General features: G+C 39.3%; 1 protein-coding gene across 1 annotated transcript in view; it reads left to right on the plus strand.

The window, feature by feature from the left end:
* jph3b (junctophilin 3b) overlaps window positions 1-24,838 on the plus strand; it is a 426,338-nt gene that overhangs the window by 285,685 nt on the left and 115,815 nt on the right. The window contains exon 3 of the mRNA XM_028810112.2: window positions 13,385-13,509. Coding sequence (XP_028665945.1) covers window positions 13,385-13,509 — 125 coding nt within the window. The remainder of the gene's footprint in view (window positions 1-13,384; window positions 13,510-24,838) is intronic.

A 24,838-nucleotide genomic window follows, 5' to 3' on the forward strand; every position in this document is an offset into this window, starting at 1 on the left:
AAGTGTGAACTGCTCATTGTAGGTCACAGCATCTCTATTGGATTTAAGTCAGCACTTTTATTAGGACACTCCAAAACTTTCATTTTGTTTCTTCTGAACATTCAGATATAGACTTGCTTTTGTGTTTTGGGTAATTGTCCTGCTCCATAACTCAATTACGCTTCAGCTTCACGTCACAGACAGATAACTGGACATTCTCCTTAAGAATATTATGGTGAAGTGCATAATTCATGATTCTTTCATCAGTAGCAAGTCTTCCAGGTCTTGAGGCATAAATTTTCCCCCACACCATCACACTACCATCCCCATTTTTTATTATAGATATGATGTTCTTACTGTCTAACGTTGTCTTAACTTTATACCAGGTGTAATTGGACCTGTGTTGCCCAAAGAGTTCTTCTTTAGACTTGTTTGTCCAAAGAACATTAAACCTGGGAATTATCCACATGTTTCTTTGTAAATGTGTGATGATTGATGTAACACTTGGATAGCAGAGGTTTCCACTTTGCTACTCTCCCATGAATCCAATTTTTACTCAATTTCTTATTGCGAAGTCATGAACACTGACTTTAACTAAGGCTAGGTTTGCCTTCAGTTCTTTGGAAGTTCTTCTGTGACTTCTTGAATGAATTGTCACTTTTCCCTTTGGGTAATTTAGGTAAGCTGGGAAGATTCACCACAGTTCTCCATTTGGAGAGAATGGCTCTCACTGTAGTGTGGTAGAGTCTTAAAACCTAAGTAATTGTTTTGTAAACTTTCTTGATTCTTCATCTCTTCTTAAATTTTCTTTGATCGAGGTATTGTGTACTTCTAGGAAACTCATGGTGAGTACTTTACTCTTATTGTAAAGGTCAATATATGGTCAGGTTTAGGTGTAACAGGGCCAGCTGTAATCAGGTCTGGCTGTGTTCCGTAAGGTAAATCTAATTAATAATTAATTTTGCTTAGCTGTCAGAGTGATAAACTAAGAGGAAAATTACTTTTTCACATAGGCAATACTGGTGGAGGATAATATTATGGCTAAATTATATTAAGTAGAGATTTAGAAATTATTTTATATGTTTATTTTAGTTCTTTTTATCTAATATTGTATTTTGTCTAAAGTTCTGGAGTCATTTTTTGTGACAAATATACAAAGCTGGAGGATGTCAGGAAGGAGGCAAATACCTTTTCACAGCACTGCAAAAAAACAACAATCTTAGTAGCCCTCCGTGGACAGAAATAAGTCATGATCATCTAAGGATTTGCATTTAGGTACATTTTCTGGGTGTTGGTGTACGAAGGAGGGACCTTGCAAAACACTTTCTTCCCATCCTGTCAGGTTCAAACTTTTTAGCTTCTTTGGGGGATATTGTCTAATCTAACAGTTCTGGCCAAAAATGTGAGGACTGACAAGAATTAAATATTTCACTACCTATAATAAACAATCTAAAGGTTTTTTTTAATTATTTCTTTGTGCATTACAGTATATGTTAAAATAATTTGGAAAATAATTTGGTTAGTGTAGAGATGCCTCTGAAACAGATTTTCTATAGTATTACCAAGAAGCCATTCCATAAGCAGATATTGACAAACAACCCATGGCCATTATTAGACAAGTAAACTGTGTTCCCTGATTATCAGAAAAGTTGAGGCAGGCATGCATCTTGAGAGGTCATACTGTATTTATGTTTTCATATGATATAGTTTTACAGACAGATTTAACACCAATTTATACCTGATAAATGTTAACAGCGTGTATTAAAAATGACCTTCATAAATCAAACACCGTTGCAATATAGAAATACAAAGACGAGGGTCAGGCAGTGGAAAGATGTACTGAGACCACCATATCTCATGATCTGGCGCTACCTCTGTTCAAGAAAGGAGTTTTACTCTAGTATATCATTTGGACAAGGTGATTTTTAAAAACATTTTGTATTGACTTTATGGCAATTGAGAATTGCTGCATTTAATAGTTATTATTATTTGTCTGATATGCTGTCAATCAGCTTTGGATCCTCACAAACTCCACAAGGATACTATTCAATGCAACTAGACAGCAGAGTGCAATAAGAATCTATTCAAAAACATGAAAATCATAGAGATACGCTATAACTATTTTTAATTAAAAGGACACAAAAGGAATCTGATTGGCACTAAAGTAAGTTGGTGTAAACATAGCATGCTCCAATCATAACAACAACAATTATTTATATAGTACATTTTAATACAAACAGCGTAGCTCAAAGTTCTTTACAAGATCTCAAAGAGACTAAATAACACAATCACAGGTAGAGCCAATTTAAAGCTCAGCGGCATTGATAAATTATACAGCAGTGATTATGGGAAGTAACTTTAGATAAAATTTGACTCTGAGTGAGATGCGTTCATCCTCCAGAGAAATTGACAGATATTACCATGAAAGCCTATCAGCTTGATCACACAGCTTAACGTTACTCCCTTTCCAACAGCTAACTCTACAATGCCTCAGTTCCCTTGTTGGGTGAAGGTTTTGAGTTAACAAAATAAGTATGTTAACCCATGTGTCACTGAATGAGAGCAATGCATAAAAGTTAAGAAAGAACTTTGAGTGGAGATATAATACAGCTCTCACCATTAATATTGTAAGACTGTAATATTAAAGGCTTTGAGATACACAAATATTTGCCCCAAGCTGTCCTAATAAGATTTCTTTTTATCTTCCTCCAAAGTTTCAAAAACAACAGCTTACTGTCCTGCATTCTCCGTGGTTTCAACCAGTAGCCAGGTCTTCACTTTTGCCAAAAGGCTATCGGTAATGTCAGCAGTCGGACTGCTGAAGCAGTTTGTGTTGGTTACAGATAACACTGAATTATGCAATACTCTTCGAGTATCACTGCAGTATAGTTAGCCAAACAAATTCAATTCAATCTTTGATTCAGCTTATTCAAACATATGAGCCCATGCACTATACAGTAATTACAAATATGAAGAAAGACAAAGTGAAGCATAACAGCAAAACATGATATTGAAACATAAACAGAGAGATATCATGCAATAGATTTGAAAATATACATAAGAGGGTTTAAGTCTAAATTCCATTGGTCTCATTCCAGCCACATTCAGGAAAGGATCACTCTGTATGCAAAAAACAAAAAGTTGATTTATAAAGAAGATGTCTGAAAACAGGTTCATTACATGTAATGACATACCCAGTCAAAGACAGACATGGGGCCTTATTTATAAATCTTGTATATGCACCAAAAGAGACTCGAAATGTGCATATGCAATGTCCCACACAAATATCAGGATTTATAAAAGTAAACATGATGGGGGACATGTGTATATTTATGGCAACTCTGACCCATGTGTACACAACATTTCGGAGAAACGAGGAAATGACAACAAATTTGATAAAGTACACTATTAATAATAAAGGAGTTGTTCTTCAAAGTAATGCCATAGGGGAACCATTTTCCCAAAAAAACCATCCACATGAAGGTTCTAGAGAAACCATTATTTATTATGATCCATAATAGGCTACATATAGTAAATAACCATGAATTAATGGTAACATGTGTGAAGTACCAATGGGTCATGATTTTAAGAGGAATCTGACTGCACAAAATAACACAGGTTAAGTCCAGGTTTTCTTAATCTGTTAGTGTCCTGCTAGGTACCTGCCATACATTAAAGATTTGAGTTTGTTTTTCTGCATAGCAGGATGTTTTTCAAAGCACAAAAAACTACTTAATATGCAAAGAACCCTTCCCAGAATGAAACTGTGCTTTGTCAAGCAAAAGTTCTACAAGTAGCCACATAACCCAATCAAGAACAATAAAATGCCATTAAAGAACAATTATATTTAAGAGAGTATGGCAATGCTGGCAACCCAGCTCAATGACAACTTACATGCATTATTATATCATAATTATAATGTAATATATTATTAAAATGTGTGTTAATGTGACAAACGTGATTGCATATGTATAAGGTTGTTTAGCATTGGGGTGTGTTCACAAAGACATATTTACAAGGTAATTGTAATTTATAAAGGGTAAGTAGCATAGAAATGTGTACATATTTTCACGCTGAAATCCACGCAAAGTTTTATAAATGAGGCCTCAGGTGTCACTAGAGAAACAGATATGGGAATGACATGGAAAAAGTTTTAACACTGCTAAAACTAAACCAGTGATTTTCAATTAGAAAGCAATATAAGATGGCAATAAGAAACAACCTCAGCACCAGCTCTAAGAGAGCAAGGCAAAATAATGTGTCTTTGGCCTTGATTTAAATGCTGAGATCAGTGGGATTTTACTAATATTGGTAGGTAGATCATTTGAGATATTGAGTAACCTAAAGCTATGGCTCTTCTATTAGTGTTGTATATCTTTGTAATTTTAAAGAGGTTTTAATTTTGAGACTGCAATTCACACTCCAGTGTAATAAGTCATTTAAGCTAAGGGGTGGGGGATGTTAACTATTTAGGACTTTATATGTGATCAAGAGAACTTTAAAGTAGGATATAAACTTAATTTAAAAGCCAGTGAAGTGATTTAAGACTTGCAGTGTTCTGAAATAAATGTTACAACTGCAAGAGAAACATCTGAACTTCCTGACAGCATTGGTCAAATCAGTTTGAGACACACAAATCACCTATTCTTAAGAAGATCCTACAGATTAAGAAGCTAACCAAGTTTTGCAATATCTCCAAGATGATGAAAGCAGGTTTTAGAAAGTGAAAAAGTAACAACTCAAAGTTAAAGCCATGGCATACACAATGCCTACATTTTGAACAGATTCAGCTAAACTGAAATTCAGAGGTGTTCATCATTCAAAAAGTTAAAAAAATCATAAATGCTTTGCTTCTAATATTAAATTGAATTAAATCATGCATTTCAGACTTCTTTCTCAAGTTAGCTAGCATTCAGAGTGAAATCCACGGGTTTCTAATTTTTTGTATCTATTAATCTATAAACAGAATTCATCTCTTCTTCATATTTTATATAGTGTAAAATTTCTTACTGATTTAATTTTGTGTACAGCATTGTTAAAGGAAATGCAATCAAAATAATGTAAATAATTTAGGAAATGAATGGATGCAACACATAACCTGATCCTTTTCTTTCCTTTTTCTGACATCACAAGCTGCTTTCTTCAGTTGTTTCCTGTTTTCCAAGAAAATTTCTCTGCCTTTCATTTCAAATTTCAGGTGCAACCTGGCATTCCAAACAGAGGGATAAACAAATAAACCAAAATAAATTTATCAAAATAAAAATATGACACAGGGATAACCTCCATCCTACCAGCAGACTTCCTATGAGTACACACCAGTATACAATATTCTAAAGAAAGTAACAATGTACTTTCATGTAAGGGCTGCTACATATCACAACAATTTTTTTCAAATGTATATTTTCCAACAATTTGAGTGATATGTTGTGTAAGCACCAAACACAATCACAGCAAGGTTTATAATGCATTAATGTTCGATCACTCAACACATTCAGAAAATATGCTGACACATGCAGTGTCAACTGCATGGTTGGAGCAGGATGTGCAGCATGTATAATGGAGTGAGAAGTGCATGTAGCAGCAAATCTGAAAAAAGCCATCAACAGGGTAAACTTACACATGCATCCATGTGGATCGTTTTTTTTCAATCAGTAGTTCCTAAGAGTATAAATGGGAACTGCAGTGAAGTGGAGTCTTTCATATGAACAAAGTGTAGTAAAAAGCGATTTTAACTTGCCCATCTGCAATGATGGCAAAATAATGTAGGCAAGTGGAAGAAAATTTTAACTTTGATTTATTCATTGTCAGTTTTGCCTTCGGCAATGCTAGTAATTAATTAAATGATTTGGTAAGGCACCTACTTTATTTTCCTTACCATTCAGCTTAGGAGGCAGTTTGCAACCATTATAATTATATGAAGGTAACTGAAGCACATTTGTTTTGATAAACAGAATAATATAATTATTGATTAGCAGCAAGGATTATGGAAATATGATAACTGTATATACATTGAAATAAAAGACAGTAGACAAGACAGACAAACATATGACACAGAATAGGATGGCTGTTTACTAGATATTTAGAGTTCTAATTTATCTTGGCACAGATAAACAGTTTTACAATACCAAGTCTTTAAGGATGATATTGTTCAAATGGAGGATTCTTGTTGCATTGGAGTGCACTCTTTTTATTTGTGGCATGGTCTTGTGTTCGTGGTGTGCTGTTAGTTAGGCTTTTTGCTGCATCTTTTGCAGCTTCATAGGGAAAAACATTACTGTTTCTGGTGCAGAAATAAAGCTTAAGTTCCCTTCTTGAAGTAATGGCTGCTTCCCAGTCTTCTAACACTGGGCTCAGTTACTAGCACAGGGCTGGGCTTGACAGAATGAATCAAAGTTTTCAGATTCACAGAGAGAAATTGTCAGGTTTCAGCTCCTAAAAGATGAAAAAGTTCATCAGCTTTAAAGTTTCAGAGAGTGCAAACAGAATTTCCCCAAGAGAGATGAGTGCAGCTAGTTTTTCAGGAAAGGTGTATTTTGTAGATAAAGGTCCCATCTAGTTACAGAAGAACTGTTTGCTCGTAGGTGCATTATTTTGTTGATCAATGTTGTCACACATTGAATTATAGCTCTTTGTTCAAACTTGGGTGTTCATTTGGTGCCTTCTAGTCTGAAGGGGCTTCTGCAAAGATTTCAGTTCAATTCTTGATTTACACCTTAGTTATCAGATGAAGGACAAGATAAAATGAATGCTACAAGAACAAATACAAAATAGATTTTTTACACTGTATTTTAAAAATGATGTCTTCAAGGTGGTGGCCATCATTATCGATATACTTTTCGAGATGATTTCTGAATGTTCGCATGACTCGTTTGGCCACTTCTAGGGAAATAGCAGAAATTTTGTGGCAGATAGCGTCCTTGAGGGCTTCAAAGTTTTGAGGTCGGTGTGTGTATATCTTCAACTTGAGATTGCCCTACAAGAAGAAATTGCACGGAGTGAGATCAGGCAAACATGATGGCCACCTGACATTGCCGCACAGAGAGATCAGCTTCCCTGGAAACATCTCCCGCAAAACTTGCATGGATCTCCACGCCGAATGAGCTGTTACTCCATCCTGTTGAAACCAGGCATCCACCACATCCATTTCTTCCAGTTGGGGCCGCAAAAAGTTCTCTAGCATTTCAATGTAATGTTCTGAAGTGACGGTGACTGTTGTACCCCCCCTCCTCAAAAAAGTAAGGGCCTACAATGGCAAATTCTGCAACTTTAACATGCTCACTGTGCACTCCACTCCAACCCACTCGGCTGCCTCTGCCTCGCGCAATGAACTTGAGAAATGTGGTACTTCATTTTGGCTCACCCTGTTATAAATTGTGAAGACCCAGAGGCACACGGCTCCCTATACACCCAACACAACACTCACAGGCACAAGTCTCTGTACACAGACGTTTATTATTTATGTGGGGAAGCACTTTCCCATATAACCCACAGGAATGCACAGTACAATTAAGCACCAAAGGCACATTACAGCACAGCACTTTTTTTCCTCTTCTTCTTCCTCCTCCTCCTCCTCCTCATCTCCCTCTCTTCTTCACCTCTACTCCTCCAAAGGCAAGCTTCGTCCACCTCATCCCAACTTTTGCCCCCAAATGAGGTGAGGCTGCTCCTTATATTCAAGATCCCATGAGTACTTCTGGTGTCCCATCGTCATGACCCAGATACTTCCAGGTAAGGTGGGAGCCCCGTACACACCCCCTAGAGGTTCCCACGGAACCCAATAGGGCTGTGGTGAACTCCAACACCCTGTGTGCCCTGCAGGAATCCATGGAGCCATGGCAACCAAGGGGGCCTGATGACTAATGGTTCAGGGGAGGCAGTGCCCTTCATAAGCTACCTCCTCCTGTCCTTCCATTAGGGAGAATCATAAAGTAAAGGCAAATTATCCTTCAGTAAGCTGTTTGGGTACCCATTTTTGCAGTATCCCCAAGTCATCATGCAGTATAGCTGATATCCAACTGTGCAGTAACAGTGCACAATGTAATCCATTAAGTCTTTCCTGATGAAAGCATTCGCCATGTCAGCGTGAGCTTGTGTGGGTAATGTTGATGGTCAACCTGATTGAACTTCATCAGTTCACTTGTTTTTTTTTTTTTGTTTTTTTTTTTATTTATACCTTTCTACACATTCATAAACTTTTCTTTCAGCCATGCTGTTTTCACTTCTGTACTAAGCCAAAATCTTTTGGTAAACATCAGTAGGTTCCACTCCCACTGTCCAAAGAAATCTCGCTACAGCATGTTGCTTATCAATGGTGCAATCCTGCCGTGTAGCATCCATGTTCATTTGACCTTGGCTTCAACCAAACTAATGGCAGAGCACTGTGCTGTGCATGTTTGAACTACCCATAAGTAACTGCATCATATTGTATTGCATCTGCTTCTATCCTTTGCGGTTACCATATAATTTTTAAATTGCCTTTACTATTAGATTTACCATCATAAAATACGAATATTCAGTTTATGGAAAATATATATATATATATATATATATATATATATATATATATATATATATATATATATATATATATATATATAGTGATATACCAGCCCGACCACAGACAGACCTACACCGAATGTCCCAAATATACACATCATGTGAATTTCCCCTTGGGATTAATAAAGTATCTATCTATCTATCTATCTATCTATCTATCTATCTATCTATCTATCTATCTATCTATCTATCTATCTATCTATCTATCTATCTATCTATCTATCTATCTATCTATCATTTATTGTGTTTCCTTTACACAACACAATCACCACAATGCACAAATCAGCAGTGCTAAAGAAGCTTTCAGTCCCCTTTCGCTTTCTCTTTCTTCTTTGGCTAACTCTAATCCTCACTCATTGCTCCATCTTCCCCCTCCCAACTCTGCTCTCGAGTGGAATGCAGCAGCCTGTTTTATACTGCACCCAGAAGTGCTGCAGGTGCTTCTCGATTAACATCCGGCAGCACTTCCAGGTGTGGCGGAAGTGCTGCATACAAGTTCAGCTCCTCTTCTGGTAGCACTTCCTGTTGTAGAGCTGTTCAGACACCCCCTGGCGGTGGCCACGTCCCCCCACAGGGTTGAGTGTCCTGGCTCCGTGACCCCCATGCAACCCAGGAAGGCTGCCATCTTCTGTTCCGGGGAAAATACTGCTCCTCTCCCAGTCCTTCCCTTCTCCCGGCGTCCTGGTAGGGCACACTGCCCCTCCTCCAGCTGAAGCCCATGGGGCAAAACAGCCTGTCCCATGAAGGTGCCAGCATACTGCAGTCCACGGTCACTTTCTGAAAAAGAACAGAAAAAAGGTGTGGAGACACTGTGCCAACGCCTTCCTCCAGGTGCCTTCTACAATGCCATACGGACAGCGTCTTCATGTGTGCCCAATGCCCTGGCACTCATAACACCGGCGTGCTCTTTGTGTCCTTGCCCTAGGGACATGAAAACAAGCGGGGTATCGCCACTCCTCCTCTTTCCCAACCAGGTTTGGGGCTTCTCTCCATCCCTGTGGACATCACTCTTCTAACGTACGTGAGCTCTCTGCTTCATGTTTTATCCTGTTGGGAGACCCTCCCTTCTTTCTCCGGGGCCTCCCTTTCTTTTGGGGTGCTTAAACAGCTTGGATTCCCTTATGGGACTAAGAGGGCCCACATGCTGTTTGCACTCCTCTTGACCGGGATGAGACCGCTGCGGCTTTTTGGGGCAGGGTGCTGGGTATACCGACACATGCCATTTCTGCCCCTACAGCATGATTGGTACTCATTCCCCGGTCTACTGTAGGACACCCTGCTACTTGAGTCCAGTCACCAGCATCTCGGCTCAATTCGCTAGGGCTTCCTCTTTGATTTCATCACTCTGGCTGGAGAATCCCACAGCGTGCTTCCCCCACCACTCCTTTACGGCCATAAGGGGCGCCTCCGCTTTCTTCTCCAGCCCTTCGATTACCTCCTAACATTCGTAGAGGCCTGCAAAAAGGACTGTACAGGCTGAAGGGCTTCCTCCAGCTCATGTGCAGCCACATGCAAAGTATTAAAGTTAGCCGGCGGTGGATTTGCGTACCGCTCGTACTCACCTGCCACCTGCGAGCCATAGGGGCTCCTCATGCTTGGGATGGATGTTCATCGGCCCTGTCTTCAACCAATCATCGTGGGGCACTCGATGTACCTTGTCCAATTCCTCGCCAGCTTCAGGGAGGGCTTTCTGATCCTCCACCGCTCCCTCCGGTTTTGAATAGAGTCCGATTGGGAGTCATTTTATCAGGCATTCCTCACCCTGTTGTTCTCCAATCAGCGGCAAACCCTCCTCTTTTTCCAATGTCGCTCCGCTGTCTCCCCACAGGTCAGCGTGTTTCGGCCACAGATGCGGATCCGGGCAGTCCCCAGCCAAAAAACAAGACCAGGGGACAATACAATAATCCCCATCGGGCTGACTGCTCTCACACGCGAGACTTACCTCCCAGACCACATCTTCCGGGGTGTACTTCCTCTGGATGGCCTCTTCAGCTCCTGCGCTGACCCGGGCCTCCGAGATGACGACGTGGGTTTGGTAGGTCGCTGCCCTCAGGGCATGCCTATTCTTTTTCCTCCCCATCAGCAGGAACGGTGCCTCCGTGGACCTCCAGGGGCACATAGGGCGAGCAGCTGGTTGCACTGTGCACATGTGTCGCGGTGTGCGTGTGCCTCTGACTGCTGCGCCGGGCGGCTCACAAAATTATTTTTAATGGGGTCCCCTACCTTTTAACAGGCAGGCAGTCCCATCTGAGATGCCATTGTAATATACCAGCCCGACCACAGATAGACCGACATCGAATGTCCCGAATATACACACGATTTATTGTGTTTCCTTTACACAACACAGTCACCACAATGCACAAATCAGCAGTGCTAAAGAAGCTCTCAGTCCCCTTTTTCTTTCTCTTTTCTTCTTCGGCCGCCTCTACTCCTCACTCATAGCTCCATCTTCCCCTCCCGACCTCCTTTATACTGCACCCTTAAGTGCTCCAGGTGCTTCTCGATTAACATTCAGCAGCACTTTCGGGTGTGGCGGAAGTGCTGCATACAAGTTCAGCTCCTCTTCTGGCAGCGCTTCCTGTTGTGGAGACACTGTGTGGACCGTGGCCTCCATGCAACCCAGGAAGGCTGCCTTCTTCTATTATACTGCCCCTCTCCCAGTCCTTCCTTTCTCCCAGCGTCCCGGTGGGGCAATGTCCCCAGACATCTGTCACAATATATATATTCTGTGTTTTATTTCTGTATTTTATTTTCATTCATATTAAAAATTAAAAGGTATTCTTTAATGGCTTTGTAGTATCCATGTGCCAGGTGTGAATAAAGCCTTTCTCAATAAAAAAAAAAACAATAAAAAATCCTGTAATCTTTTAGCCCAAGAAGGCTTTGACAGCTAATGTATCACTGAATGAAACGGCAGACTGACCGACAATATCCAGAGCATCATATGTACTTATTATATAAAGCTGGAGGATTTTACACAACAGCAACAATAACATATTTGGCACATATTCTGTGCAATAGCTTTTTTTTAGAGCTTTCCCCACCTGCATCCTTGCCTCTCAACTGTTCCCGCACTTAATTAAGATTTGTACTCACTAAATTGAGTCCTAATTAATGAGAACCACCATAATAATCCAATAATAATGCTTTCTGGCTTACATTTGTTGCCATTTTGTGGCCAAAGGTAGAAGAGCACTACATAATGCTTACTTCACACAGAGTAATGAAGCCCAGAGAACTAATGCCCTTAACATGATTCACAGTGATATTTTCATTTCATCTCACAGAATCCGTTTTATGGATTTCATAAAGACAAATGATTGATTACTCATAGACCCTGGGCACCTGCCTTAATGGCTAGTTCTTTTAAGTGCCCTATGCGAGTTCTGCCTTTCCTTAGGCTATTAGAAGCTGTTAGTTACATGCCAAATGCAAAACTGTTTTCACAGGATGTCTGTTTATTGTTTATTTCAAAACAGAAAATTAATCCACTTACAAAATAAAACAAAGACCTTAAGTATACTTTTGAAGAGGCTTACTTTAATTTGAAATACTCCACAGTATCATTCATTCATTTCTGAAGCTGTTTTAATTGGAAGCAAAGCAGGAACATACCTAGATGAAATGCCAGTCTAATATATAGGCCTACTACATTATGAACCTATCCATTGGATTTCTGAAACCGCTTATTCCATCACAGAGTTGCAGCTTTAAGCATGAAGCAGGAAATCACATTACCTTAGGGATATAACTCTCTATCCTTCTTCCTACAGACATTCACACTTGTAAAGTCAACAGATGCAAGGAAGGAACCAACTTTAGATGGGACACAGCGTTCTGCCAATATAAAAACCTAAAAATTAAGCATTTCCAAAGAGGAAATCTGATCAAAAGCTCAAAAATGTTTGTCTACTCATCCACTCTTCATCCTGCAGGCACTTCTCATTAATGGCTAGTTGAGGTTTACAATTATCCATTTGAACAAAACATTATTATTGTGAAGAGTCTAAATTATGTAACACATTTCTTATCTGTGGGATTATGGCTTTTAGAAATTAAGCTTACCTTCACTGCCCCTTTCAGTCAGTTTTTCACAGGGCGAGAAATATTATAATGTGCTTTAAATTAAAAGAATTATAAAGAATTATAAACTCATGTTCAGGAATTTTCATTTTTAAATAATCCTTCTATTGTTATTTTTTATGTGTTCTTTTTTATTTTATTTGTTATTCTTTTGTTTATTATTTATATTATAATGTTTTCCATAATTTAAACTGGCATATTGTGTTTATGATTTGAGAAATGACCAAGCTGTACTCTATATACACACATTCATTCATGTTTTTGACTGGACAATCAAGCTTCAAGCTTAATGGTATGGAACAGACTTTAAGAAGCAAAATCAGATGTTATCAATACAGAAATGCAGTTCAGAAAAAAAAATCTGGATGTCAGATCACCTGTAACTGCTGCTCCTTTAAATCAGCCCATATGACATATAGTATTCCTTAAAGGTGTCTTGCCTGAAAGGGCAAAATATTTGAAAATCATAGAACAGGTCTATGTACAACTGTAGGTTGTGAATCAATGTTTCCTCATATTCAACCATTGATAATTTTAATGTTTGACATATATGCTGTATTTTTTTCTTTGTTTTAAATGGCATGTGAAACTGATGCCCTGCTGTGAAGCAAAGGTAAAGTTTGAGGGTCAAACTTTATTAAAGAGGCCAGCTTTTAGGATTTTCCATGTTAAAAAAGTATTGATGTATTACAACAGCTAAAGCTTTCTTTCATGGTTGTCAGAAAAAAAACTTGGTGTTTGACCATATTTCTATCCTTTTTATCAGGACGTCGCATGCACGAGTAAAGGCTGAGTCTGCAGTAGCTGCATCGCAGAAGGCCCAAGAGGAAGCTCGTCTCGCCAGGATCACTGCCAAAGAATTCTCACCCTCTTTTCAACACCGAGGAAATGGTCAGTGCCAGTTGTCGTGTCCGCCCTGCTGAGCTGAGCTTCTTTGCTACATTAATTTTTTTGCTATGGTATTTGCTGTAGTCCATTTGGAGAGGTTATGAAATTGAAAACAATTCTAATTTTTACAAGATATTCAGCCTGCAACAGTTATTATCTTGCACATCACAGAGTGCCCACCATTTGTGGCTCATTAAACTCTGATGTATTTGCATTACAAACACCCTTTGAGTGTCAGTGTGTTGCCACTTCTACTTGTATCTTAATTCTATATTTTTTTAAAATGAGTTCTATTGTAATCTCCAAAAACTGGACCATAAACTAATCTTAATTATCACAGCTTCAACTTTTAGACACAAGCACTGCTTTAAATTCAAAGTTCCATTGAGTTAATTGAAATAGAGCAAACACTAATATATATATATATATATATACAGTTGTGCTCATAAGTTTTCATACCCTGGCAGAAGTTGAACGATGTGTACCACACTTTAAAGAAAAGATGACTGATCATGCAAAAAACATTTCATTAAGTTTTAATGGAATCCAAATTAAACTACGAGGGTAATCCCAAAAGTAAGGTCTCCAAAGCAGTGGGGACGTAGAGAAACTGTTCGTACGGCTATTGGCCACACTGTAGTGATTGGTGCTTCCTCCACTCCCAAACAAGCATGTGCGGCTTCGCTGGGATGCTCAATCTTGGCTTGGCAGCCCTTGAAAATGGAACTCCCGTTGAACGCTACCGCCAAGTGCGAAGTTCGTGCAGGAGACTGTCAACCTCCGACGAGACAGTCGCAAAGGTTGAGGAAAACATGCGTCAAGATTGGCGGTTGGAACTTCATCACCCACCCACTCTATAGTCCGGACTTGGCACCCAGTGACTACCACCTATTCCCTAAGTTGAAAGTACATTTATCCGGAAGGCAATTCTGCTCCAATGAAGAGGTGAAAGATTAGGTTCAACGCTTCCTGAAGGACATGGCGGCGAGCTGGTATGACATGGGCATTCTAAAACTACCACAGCGTCTACAAAAATGCATCGACCGAAATGGCAATTATGTAGAAAAATAAATAAGTCTTTAACCTTTAAAATGATGTAAACATTATAGAAAATAAACGGGTGTTTGTATTTCTAAAAAAATAGGAGACCTTACTTTTGGGATTGCCCTCGTATAAGGCATCACAGAACAGCACAACCATTAAACAAAGCATAGTAATAAGGAAAATAATGAGACGCTCCCTGTTCAAAAGTTTGCATATGATTAGTTCTTATTACTGTTTATTGCCCACTTTAGCATCAATGATGACACGCAGTCTTTTGTGATAGTTGTGGATGAGGCCTTAGATTTTCTCAGGTGGCAGAGCTGCCCATTCTTCTTGGCAAAGATCCTCCAGGTCCCATAAATTCTTGGGTTGCCTTTCATGAACTGCACATTTGAGATCTCCCCAAAGTTCCTCAATGAAATTGACGTCAGGAGACTGTAATGGCCACTCAAGCACCTTCACTTTTTTTAGCTGTAGCCCCAATAGGTCAACTTGTCCTTATGTTATGGATAATTGTCATGTTGGAAGATACAAGTGCGTCCCATGTGCAGCTTCCAGACTAATGAATGCAAGTTGTTCTCCAATATTTTCCAGTAACTTGCTGCATTTATCATGCCATCAATTTTCACTGAGTTACCTGAGCCACTGTAGCACACTCCCAGAACTTCAGAGATCCACCTCCATTCTTCATAGTAGGGATGGTGTACTTTTCTCATCATGGGCCTTGTTACATCCTTTCTAAAAATAGCGTTTATGTTTGTGACCATAAAGTTCAATTTTGGTCTCATCATTCCAAATGACTTTGTTCCAGAAGATTTGAGACTTCTCTAGATGCTGTTCAGCATTTTGTAAGTGGGTTGTTTTGGGGCATTGGCACAGTAAAGGCTTTTTTTCTTGCAACTGTACCATTAAACCCATTTTTGTTCAAGTACCTTCTTATTGTGTATCTTGAAACAACACCACCACTTGATTGCAGAGAATCCCATATTAGAGCTGAAGCAGCTTGTGGGTTTTCCTTTGCATCTCGGCAAATTATCCTGACAGTTGTGTCTGAAATTTCGATTGGTCTTCATGATCGTGGCCTGACAACAACAGATCCACTAACTTTCCACTTTTTTAGTCTGAACATTACTGATAGGCATTTTCAGGTCTCCGGATATCCTTTTATATTATTTAACATTCTACAAATCAACATCCTTTTATCACAGGTCCTTTGACAGTTGTTGCACTTTCCCCATGGCTTGGTATCCAGCAAAGTCAGTACAGCTATGCATGCATTTAAACTGGCTATTTATACATCAACACTGATCTAAGAGGTTACAGGTGTGGACACTCTCCCTTAATTACCCTTAATTTGAACCTGTGTGTGTTAGCTTGTGTGTGTATATTATCAGCCCCAACACTGAAGGGTATGTAAACTTTTGATCAGGCCCATTTGGGCAATTTCAGTAATCATTATGATTTAAAAAGGGCACACACAGTAAATTGCCTCGCCTGAGCACACTCCCTAATTAAAATGAAATCTTTCTGCATGATTACTTATTATTTTTTAAACAATGAACAATATTTCTCAAATTCTGCAAGTGTATGTAAACTTATGAGCACGACTATATATAAAGAGAGAGTAACACACACGTTCTGCTTCTTCCCAAATTCTTTCATTCTATTAAGTCCTTTTTTAAATGAAACATATGGCTGAAGGCATAGCTTCATGTCAACATAACTCTCAGTTCTGATTCCAATTTAAAGATATAAAGATAAAAGCATAAAGTGTATGTATACCATATTTTAACTTAATTATAATTAAATCAAAAATAGTCTTTGTATTAGACAGTTGCTTTTAACAGGGCAAATTTTAGAAATGTATTAAAATACAAAAGAAACAGAACCCAAGAAGGTTATGTGATATTTTCTCCTTTTTCAGTTGATTTACTGATTTATTAAAATGAAGGGCCCAGATAATTTTCACATTATTATAAATAATCATTCCAACGTGTAATAGTCAGTATGCATGCAACTTTCTTTGTATTTCAAGTCAAGTCAAGACTGTGTTTAGATTATTCTGATTTACTGTCTGCTTCTTTCTTGGTTTGTCTTCACTAACTCTTTTTCCGGATAAAACAAGCCCTTATTCCTGATAATATTTAACATTTCAGAATCCAGTATATTCCTGAGTGTTTATTGATGACTGTAGATTGCCGTTGTATCCATGAGGTACTTGGATGGGCCCTGTGTTGGCGAGGCACTCTGTCCAGCTCTGGTTTCTGCCTGTGCCCAGTGCTGCTTGTACAGGTTAAGAATATTAAATTTAAAAAAGAAGCTTCTGCACCTCCTATTTTCATATTATACTATTGGTATTAAGTGTAAGAGAAGCATTGCTTATGTCATTCTTCTTTTACAGCAACTTGCTGATATGGTCACAGTCTGTATATAAAAGGACTAGCGGTGAGGGTTGAAATCTAAGTAATCAACATAGACCTCAGTGTTAACGTTTGCAGTGTACCATGCAATAATTATACAGTATTTCTGGTATATACCATTTGGTATGGGGTTCATAAAAGCACTGTTAATGTTTGTGATGTGTCATGTATTGGAATGACAACTGTAATGCATTTTATTGCTAAAAATGTTTGTGATGCGCCACGTTTTGCATTGACAGAGACACAACAACAGGACGGACACACTTACAGTTATTCTTTTACTAAGGAGCTTGATGTACAGTATGTCCCGTTCTGTGAAAACCCTTTAATTTATTTTTTTTTTTTACTTTCAGTCAATCAACTATACAGTATGCAAAAGGCAAATGATCACTTCAAATGAAAAGTGCAGTCCTACACCTTGGGCAGAGAAAAAACTGCCCAGCTCCTCCAGCTGTGAATAAACATTTTGGGGTTTTGTTTTTGTAAATTATAGTGCAGCTTTCGTAACATTGCTGGCTTATATTGATATCAAACTTTAGGATTTGTGGTTAGCAGCATGATGTGCATAATACATTGTCTACTACAGCCTACATGATCTGAGTGACTATGGAAAGCCTCCTCCTATCTCTTTAGAGTGCTATGTTAACATCGGGAAAAGATATGGCTGTACAGTCTAATGTTGACGTTATACCAGTGAATTTAAAATTATGAAGAAAACGTAATTAAATGTATGAATTATTAAAAGCTACTCATCCAAATACCAACTCACCCAACCACCCCCCATCCCATATTGATACCTGGATATCACTTTTCAACGATCACTTTTGACTAAACAAAGAAAGTACTGAGCCATTTCTAATGTGATGTCTTTTGGCAGCTCTATATACAGTACATGTCTAAACCAAGCTTTCAAGGTAGAGAGAGTGTGAACTTAGATGTAATCTTCATAAGCACAGGACAGTTTTCCATGCACAATAAGTGATATAATTAGCAGTTAAGTGCAGTGCATCACTGTGCTTTCAGTAGAAAGGTGATACAGTATGTGCAACAAAATGCACAGTGCAGTGTCAGCCTAAGTTACAGCATTCTGGGATATGCTTAGTTGCTCTTCTGTACAAATTTTCAGTGCTGCTATGTATTTTTTATAGCAGGGTGACCAGAGATTGCATTTATAAAATATTGTGTGGAATCAAGCATGAAAATATGTGTACACGATAAACCAGAAAAATGCATACAACAAAAAAAATCCAAATTATAAAACTTGGCATATGCACATTTGTATGCAATTTACCCTTTATATATCACAACCATCTTGTAAATGTGAATACGTGAACAAGCCTCAAAGCACACCCGGTTGCCACTCTGAAACAAATATTTGAACCATGCTAATCAACCACATATAAATATATATATATATATATATATATATATACTGCTCAAAAAAATAAAGGAACACTTTTTATTCAGAGTATAGCATCAAGTCAATGAAACTTCTGGGATATTGATCTGGTCACTTAAGTAGTAGATGGGGTTTTTAATCAGTTTCAGCTGCTTTGGTGTTAATGAAATTAACAACAGGTGCACTAGAGGGGCAACAATGAGATGACCCCCAAAACATGAATGGTTTAACAGGTGGAGGCCACTGACATCTTTCCCTCCTCATTTTTTCTGACTGTTTTTTCACTAGTATTACATTTGTCTACAGTCAGTGTCACTACTGGTAGCATGAGGCAATACCTGGACCCTACAGAGGTTGCACAGGTAGTCCAACGTCTCCAGGATGGCACATCAATATGTGCCATTTCCAGAAGAATTGTTGTGTCTCCCAGCACAGTCTCAAGGGCATGGAGGAGATTCCAGGAGACAGGCAGTTACTCTGGGAGAGCTAGACAGGGCTGTAGAAGGTCCTTAACCCATCAGCAGGACCGGTATCTGCTCCTTTGGGCAAGGAGGAACAGGATGAGCACTGCCAGAGCCCATCAAAATGACCTCCAGCAGGCCACTGGTGTGAATGTCTCTGACCAAACAATCAGAAACAGACTTTATGAGGGTGACCCGAGGGCCTGATGTCCTCTAGTGGGCCCTGTGCTCACTGCCCAGCACTGTGGAGCTCGATTGGCATGTTCACCCTGAATACATGTGACAGACATGAAGGAATCTGGAGAAACCATGAAGAACATTATGCTGCCTGTAACAGCGATATCTTTTACAGACACAGAACACACATGAAATGTATGTATTCCAAATAATGATATATTATTTACCCTATACAACTCCAGGCACCTCACTGCCAGATAAAGAGACCTTAGCTCTGAGAATTTTGAGACAGACTCAGCTCGGACGATTGGGGAGATGGGATAGCAGGCTGCTTGCTGCTTGTGTTGATTGACACATTTGCAAAACCAAAGACGCTAATGGAAAGGTGCGAAGGAATTTAATGTGGCCCAGGATTACACGTTTTTTCGTAGGCTTCAGGGATTCTAGTGTTAAAACCAGAATTTTGAGCAGTCTGTCTTTCTAAAACCAGGCCCAGTTCAGCACTTGGTTCCAAGTAATTGCCTTTAGGAGCTTAAATTGGTTCATAAGCCAGTCATCATCATAAGTAAGTCACTAGTTCCTAAAAGCTTGTTCTCTGCGTATATAACAATTTGTATAGCTTTTAAGCAGTGTCAAACAAACCATGGTGTGTCAAACCATTAAGCTACAAATAGGCTGAAGGGTATGATATTTATAGCTTTCTGTATGCAGTGAAACCTGCCTGTTTTTGCTTAATGCAATTATTAACAGTAAGGGATTGCATTGGTTTCTAATCCTGAGGAGTGACAATAGGAAGCCAATAGAAACTGATGAAAAACCAAGATGTTCTTCAGTGCAAATACACAGTATTGGTCTTCTTACTGCAATAGAGTGTATATATTCATCACTTTTGAAGTTTAATATGTTTGTCACATCACCATACATTATAATAACGGCTTGGAGATATGAATTATTATACATGTGAATTGTCATTTACCTGGTTTTGCTACATTTCCCTACTTGTCATTGTTTCCCACTTTCTCTAATATGTTGCATACAGATGAATCAGAGTATATATATATCAGTGGCGGACCATGCATTTCACACCTAGGCCTTCAGCAGTGCTCCGTCTGAATCAACCCGCCCCTCAAAAACTAATTTATGGTTATAAAAACCATCTTAATATGCAGAAATACAGTATAAAGAGCCGTTGCATCACAGATAGATAACTCCTGTAGCCACAATAAATGCCTTTATTGAATACACAAACCAGGGGTGAATAAGTTCCTTTCTACTGCAGCTACAGCCCGCAACACACATAAAAAACAGCAATAATAACTCATAAACTTGCAATATTATTTAGGAAAATCGCAACATTTTACTCACCAAAAATTCGGATTATTTGTAAACAAAATCCATCCTCCTCTCTTTCCTCAAAAACAGTTCAATTACTCTGTCATACAGATTATCCGTGCACTTCAGTTCCATCACGAAGTCCCTTTCTATCGCAATCGAAGCTAATGCTGAAAGTCAAACCTGCCCTGTCGTATTTCTGGCATAAGTTTTAATTCGCTTTAGGGCTGAAAATGTCCGCTCGACAGAAGTAGTGGACACGGGAATGGTCACCGCCAAACATACCAATGTGTACAGCTGCCCCATGATGCTCTCATTCAGATTTTTCTATTACACCATCCGCACCATCCTATCCATTCAACGGGTCTGAATACGGTGACGTTGCCGTACGCCTGCTAGAGGGCCCTAGTGAAACCAACTCAAAATCTGATTGGTTGAAGCAACAATTTAATCGACATTTATTTTGTGTTAGAGGGCCTGCAGAATGGATTGTGAAGGCCTCCGGGCAGACTTCTTTGACTTTGACCTTGCCTGGCAACAAAGGATGACTGAAATGTGATTGGTTAAATGCTTTAATACGAAACTACAGGTCTGGAAGGAGCACAACCATCGGAAAAGCTATGAAAGGAAGCGGACAGACTATTTGGAATTATTTAATAAGTATTCATGGACAAAATATAATTAACATCAGTTTGTGATTCAGATATTTTTTTAGGCCAGCAGAGAAGGCCTTGCAGGCCCTGACGGCCCGCCACTGATATATATACTGTATATATATATATATATATATATATATATATATATATATATATATATATATTTGCAGCTGGAGATCCACAAAGGGAGAAAAAATGAATCACGTATCATAAAGTAGTTTTTATTCCTGAGCTTTCAACCCCTGCCAGGGGTCTTCATCAGAGGATAATGCTTAGACTTACAAGAATCAAAGGCAATATATAGCAAAACATTACGTGGAGGGGTTGCAAGCTCAGGAATAAAAACTACTTTATGATACGTGATTCATTTTTTCTCCCTTTGTGAATCTCCAGCTGCAAATATGCGAACCGTATCACAGACCTTCTCTTCCATATATATATATATATATATATATATATATATACTGTATATATATCTTGTCAGAAACTCCATACAGAGTCATAGCAAGGTTTGGGGCAGCCACCCGTATATTTGGTATCCTGACTGCAAAGTCACAAAATGTTATACAGCACTGATGTGCACAAAACTGAGTTCAAAACAGAACTGAGGGAATAAGGAAAAGGTGGAGGCTTTTAACAGTAGAATTACCAGAGCCTACGAAAAAACTCTTAGATCCGGCCCACCTTAAATCCGTTTGCACCTCTCCACCAACGTCTTTTGTCCTGTAAATGTGCCAATAAAGACAAGCGGCAAGCAGCCGGCTATTCCATACCCCCACCGACTTAGAACGTGCAAACTTCTCCCAGCTCATGCCTTGATTGATTATCTGGGAGTGAAGTGGAGTTTTAGAGTGGAAATAATAGATCATTATTTGGTACACACGCATTTCATGTGTGTTCCATTTCTACAATAATCTGTGTAAACACATTTTTAAAACAGAAACATTTTTCATATTTTAGTAGTAAATGACAAAATGTAGGCATAAACTATATAATGTTTGAAGCCTGAAGTCCAAAGATCAAATAAACACTTTCACAAAAGGTTCAAGGAAACGACAACAGCTTCCGTGGTGTAGCGGTAAGATTTGCTGACTTGTAATCAAGATTCCCCAGTTTGATCCCGACTCACTCCTATATTTGCCGTTTTCTATAGTGAGCTGCTCTTATTGTTAATATTATACAGTACACACATACACTTGGTTTGCATCTGTAACACACGGTGTACATTTATAGGACTTATAGGAATTATAGGAATTACCGTTTTTTTTTTACTTTTATTCTCTCTAAATCACAATCACGATACATACTAGCAGCGGTTTGGCAGATGCAGGCAGAAGCAGCCAAGACGGGGGTTGGTAGCGAGAAGTCTGCGGCGGCTGAAGTCTCTTCAGCTGAGCAAGCCTTGGGTGAGCTGGAGAGACTGAGAAGGAGCTGTGTTTGGCTGATGTGGCTCCAATGTCTGCTGCAGGTTTTTTAGTCTCATTTTAGCCTTGTTTTAAATACACAGATTTTTACTTTTTATGGATTTCTTGAGCACTGCATTTTAGTTGGACACTGTATAGTTTGAGTATTTTTTAATGAAAGCACTTGCACCTTTTTTGCACCATCCCCTGGCTCAGTTTGATTTGTCCCCATCAGACCAGCTCATCCAGTTACATTACCGATGGTGTTGGGTTGAGAGGCTCCCAGCTTAAGGTGGGAGTATGGAGCAGAACCTGCACCATCACACTTGTCAGAGGGGATGTCAAACTTGATGAATGAGGTTGCTGATCTCATCGCTGGAGGATGTTGGAATAGGTGACATGAAATCTCAGGGTATGTGAAATTAGACAACTATCTGATTACTTTCCAGCAATTTCACATTTCCAAAGAATCGTGAGCTCACCCTTTTTTTTTTTTTAACAACCAATGACGTGTTACCTGACAAAAGCTTTACAGATATGGCAAGTTCAGATGAAATCTGATTTAGATTTTTTTTTCATTTTGTTGAGATACATTAAGCATCAAACAGACAAGCCCTTCTTCTATTTACAACACTTGTTTAAGAGAATGGCGACATGCATGGTTGCAGCGGCTCACGGCTCTCCTTTTCAGTGCTCTATTTTGTTGTTTTTGTACTTTTTTCTTGCTTGTTTGTGCACAATCGGTTCGGCGAACATCCGCTGCACCTGTCAAAACCTTATAGACATCGGTGTCCAGTGCCAGACATCTGTTTCGAGTGTTTTTCATCACACACACAACATCCCAGACAACATAGCGAGACCAGCGGGCTCTCCGTGGATTGTTGTTGAGTCTAGGAGACAGCGCAGACGGAGGAGGGAAAGGAAGCAGAAGCGGGGTCGCAGATCCGGCGTTATGCTAAGGCTAAACAAACAACCACACAAGCCATCTCTACCGAGCCTGTATCTCACCAATGCCAGATCCCTGGTGCATAAAATGGATGACTTGGAATTACAACTTGCTGGAAATCGCTATGTTCTTGACTGCTGTGTTTTGATTATCACTGAAACCTGGCTTCACCCGGGGATACCTGATGCTAGCATGCAGCTAGCAGGTCTCACTCTGCTCCGCTGGGACAGGACAAAGGAATCCGTTAAGAGCAGGGGAGGGGGGCTCTGTATTTACGTGCATGAGAACTGGTGCAACAACGGGACAATTATAGACAAACACTGTTCCCCTGACCTCGAGTACATGTCTGTAAGATGCCGGCCTTTTTTTCTACTGAGAGAGCTAACAGTAATGATTGTCATGGCTGTGTACATTCCATCCGACGCCAATGTAAACACGGCGCTCTCTCTCCTGCTGAACACCATTAACGAACAGCAGCGAGCCCACCCTGACGGTGCTCATATACTGTAATTGCAGGAGACTTTAACAAGGGCAACTTGAAGACTGTACTCCCGAAATTTTATCAACATGTTAAGTGTTCTACTAGAGGGGAGAGCACTCTGGACCATGTTTACTCCAACATCAAGCACGCGTACAGAGCTATACCCCTCCCCGAACTCAGACAGTCCGACCATTTATTTCACAAATTCAAGTGTATGTTTATGTGTTTACAAAGTACAATAAAATACTTATTTGCATATCTCCAACAGTGTAAGTGACAGTTGTAAAATAGAATCAACAGAAAACTGAAAGCCACACAAGATCATGCATTTGATACAATGTATAAACAAAAAACAAACTTGTTTTTGTCATTATCAGTGGTTGTTGGTTAACCTTATGAGATGTGGAAAGAAACTGTTCCTGAATCTAGTGGTACAAGTGTGAAAAGTTCTGTACCATTTGTCTGAATGCAGGATGGAGAAAAGTGGTAGAGCAGGATGGCTGAGCACTTTAATGATACAGCTTGTCGGCCTAAGGCTGCACGTGTCAGTTGTGTCATATGTTGTATATGCTGGACTGAAGGGAGATGTGTACCAGTGTTACTCTTAGCTGACTGCACCACGCTTTAGTGCTTTGTGGTCCTGAACTAAGCATTCTGTCATAGCAGAATGTTAAGCAGCCAGTGAGGATCTATTCTACTGTGCACATCTAACAAAGTAATGACACTGGTTAACCTTTCTTGACAATGGCAGAGATGTGCTGTGCCCATATTAGGTCATCAGTGATAGAGAATCCAAGACATTTAAAGCTGTTGACCCTCTGCTCAATAACCCCTCCAATGTACTTTAGATAGAAACATAGTCTGCCTCTGTAGTCTATGACCAGCGGCCTGACATTAAGGGTGGGATTGTTGTCTGAAACCATTGTGTCAGAAAGCAAATCTCTTCTTTGACCCTTATTTCTGGGACGTGTCTTAATGCAAGTGATCATCTTATACATTCATGTTTTTTTTCT

The sequence above is a fragment of the Erpetoichthys calabaricus genome, chromosome 9, assembly GCF_900747795.2.
Source record: "Erpetoichthys calabaricus chromosome 9, fErpCal1.3, whole genome shotgun sequence".
In the NCBI taxonomy this organism is placed as follows: Eukaryota; Metazoa; Chordata; class Cladistia; order Polypteriformes; family Polypteridae; genus Erpetoichthys; species Erpetoichthys calabaricus.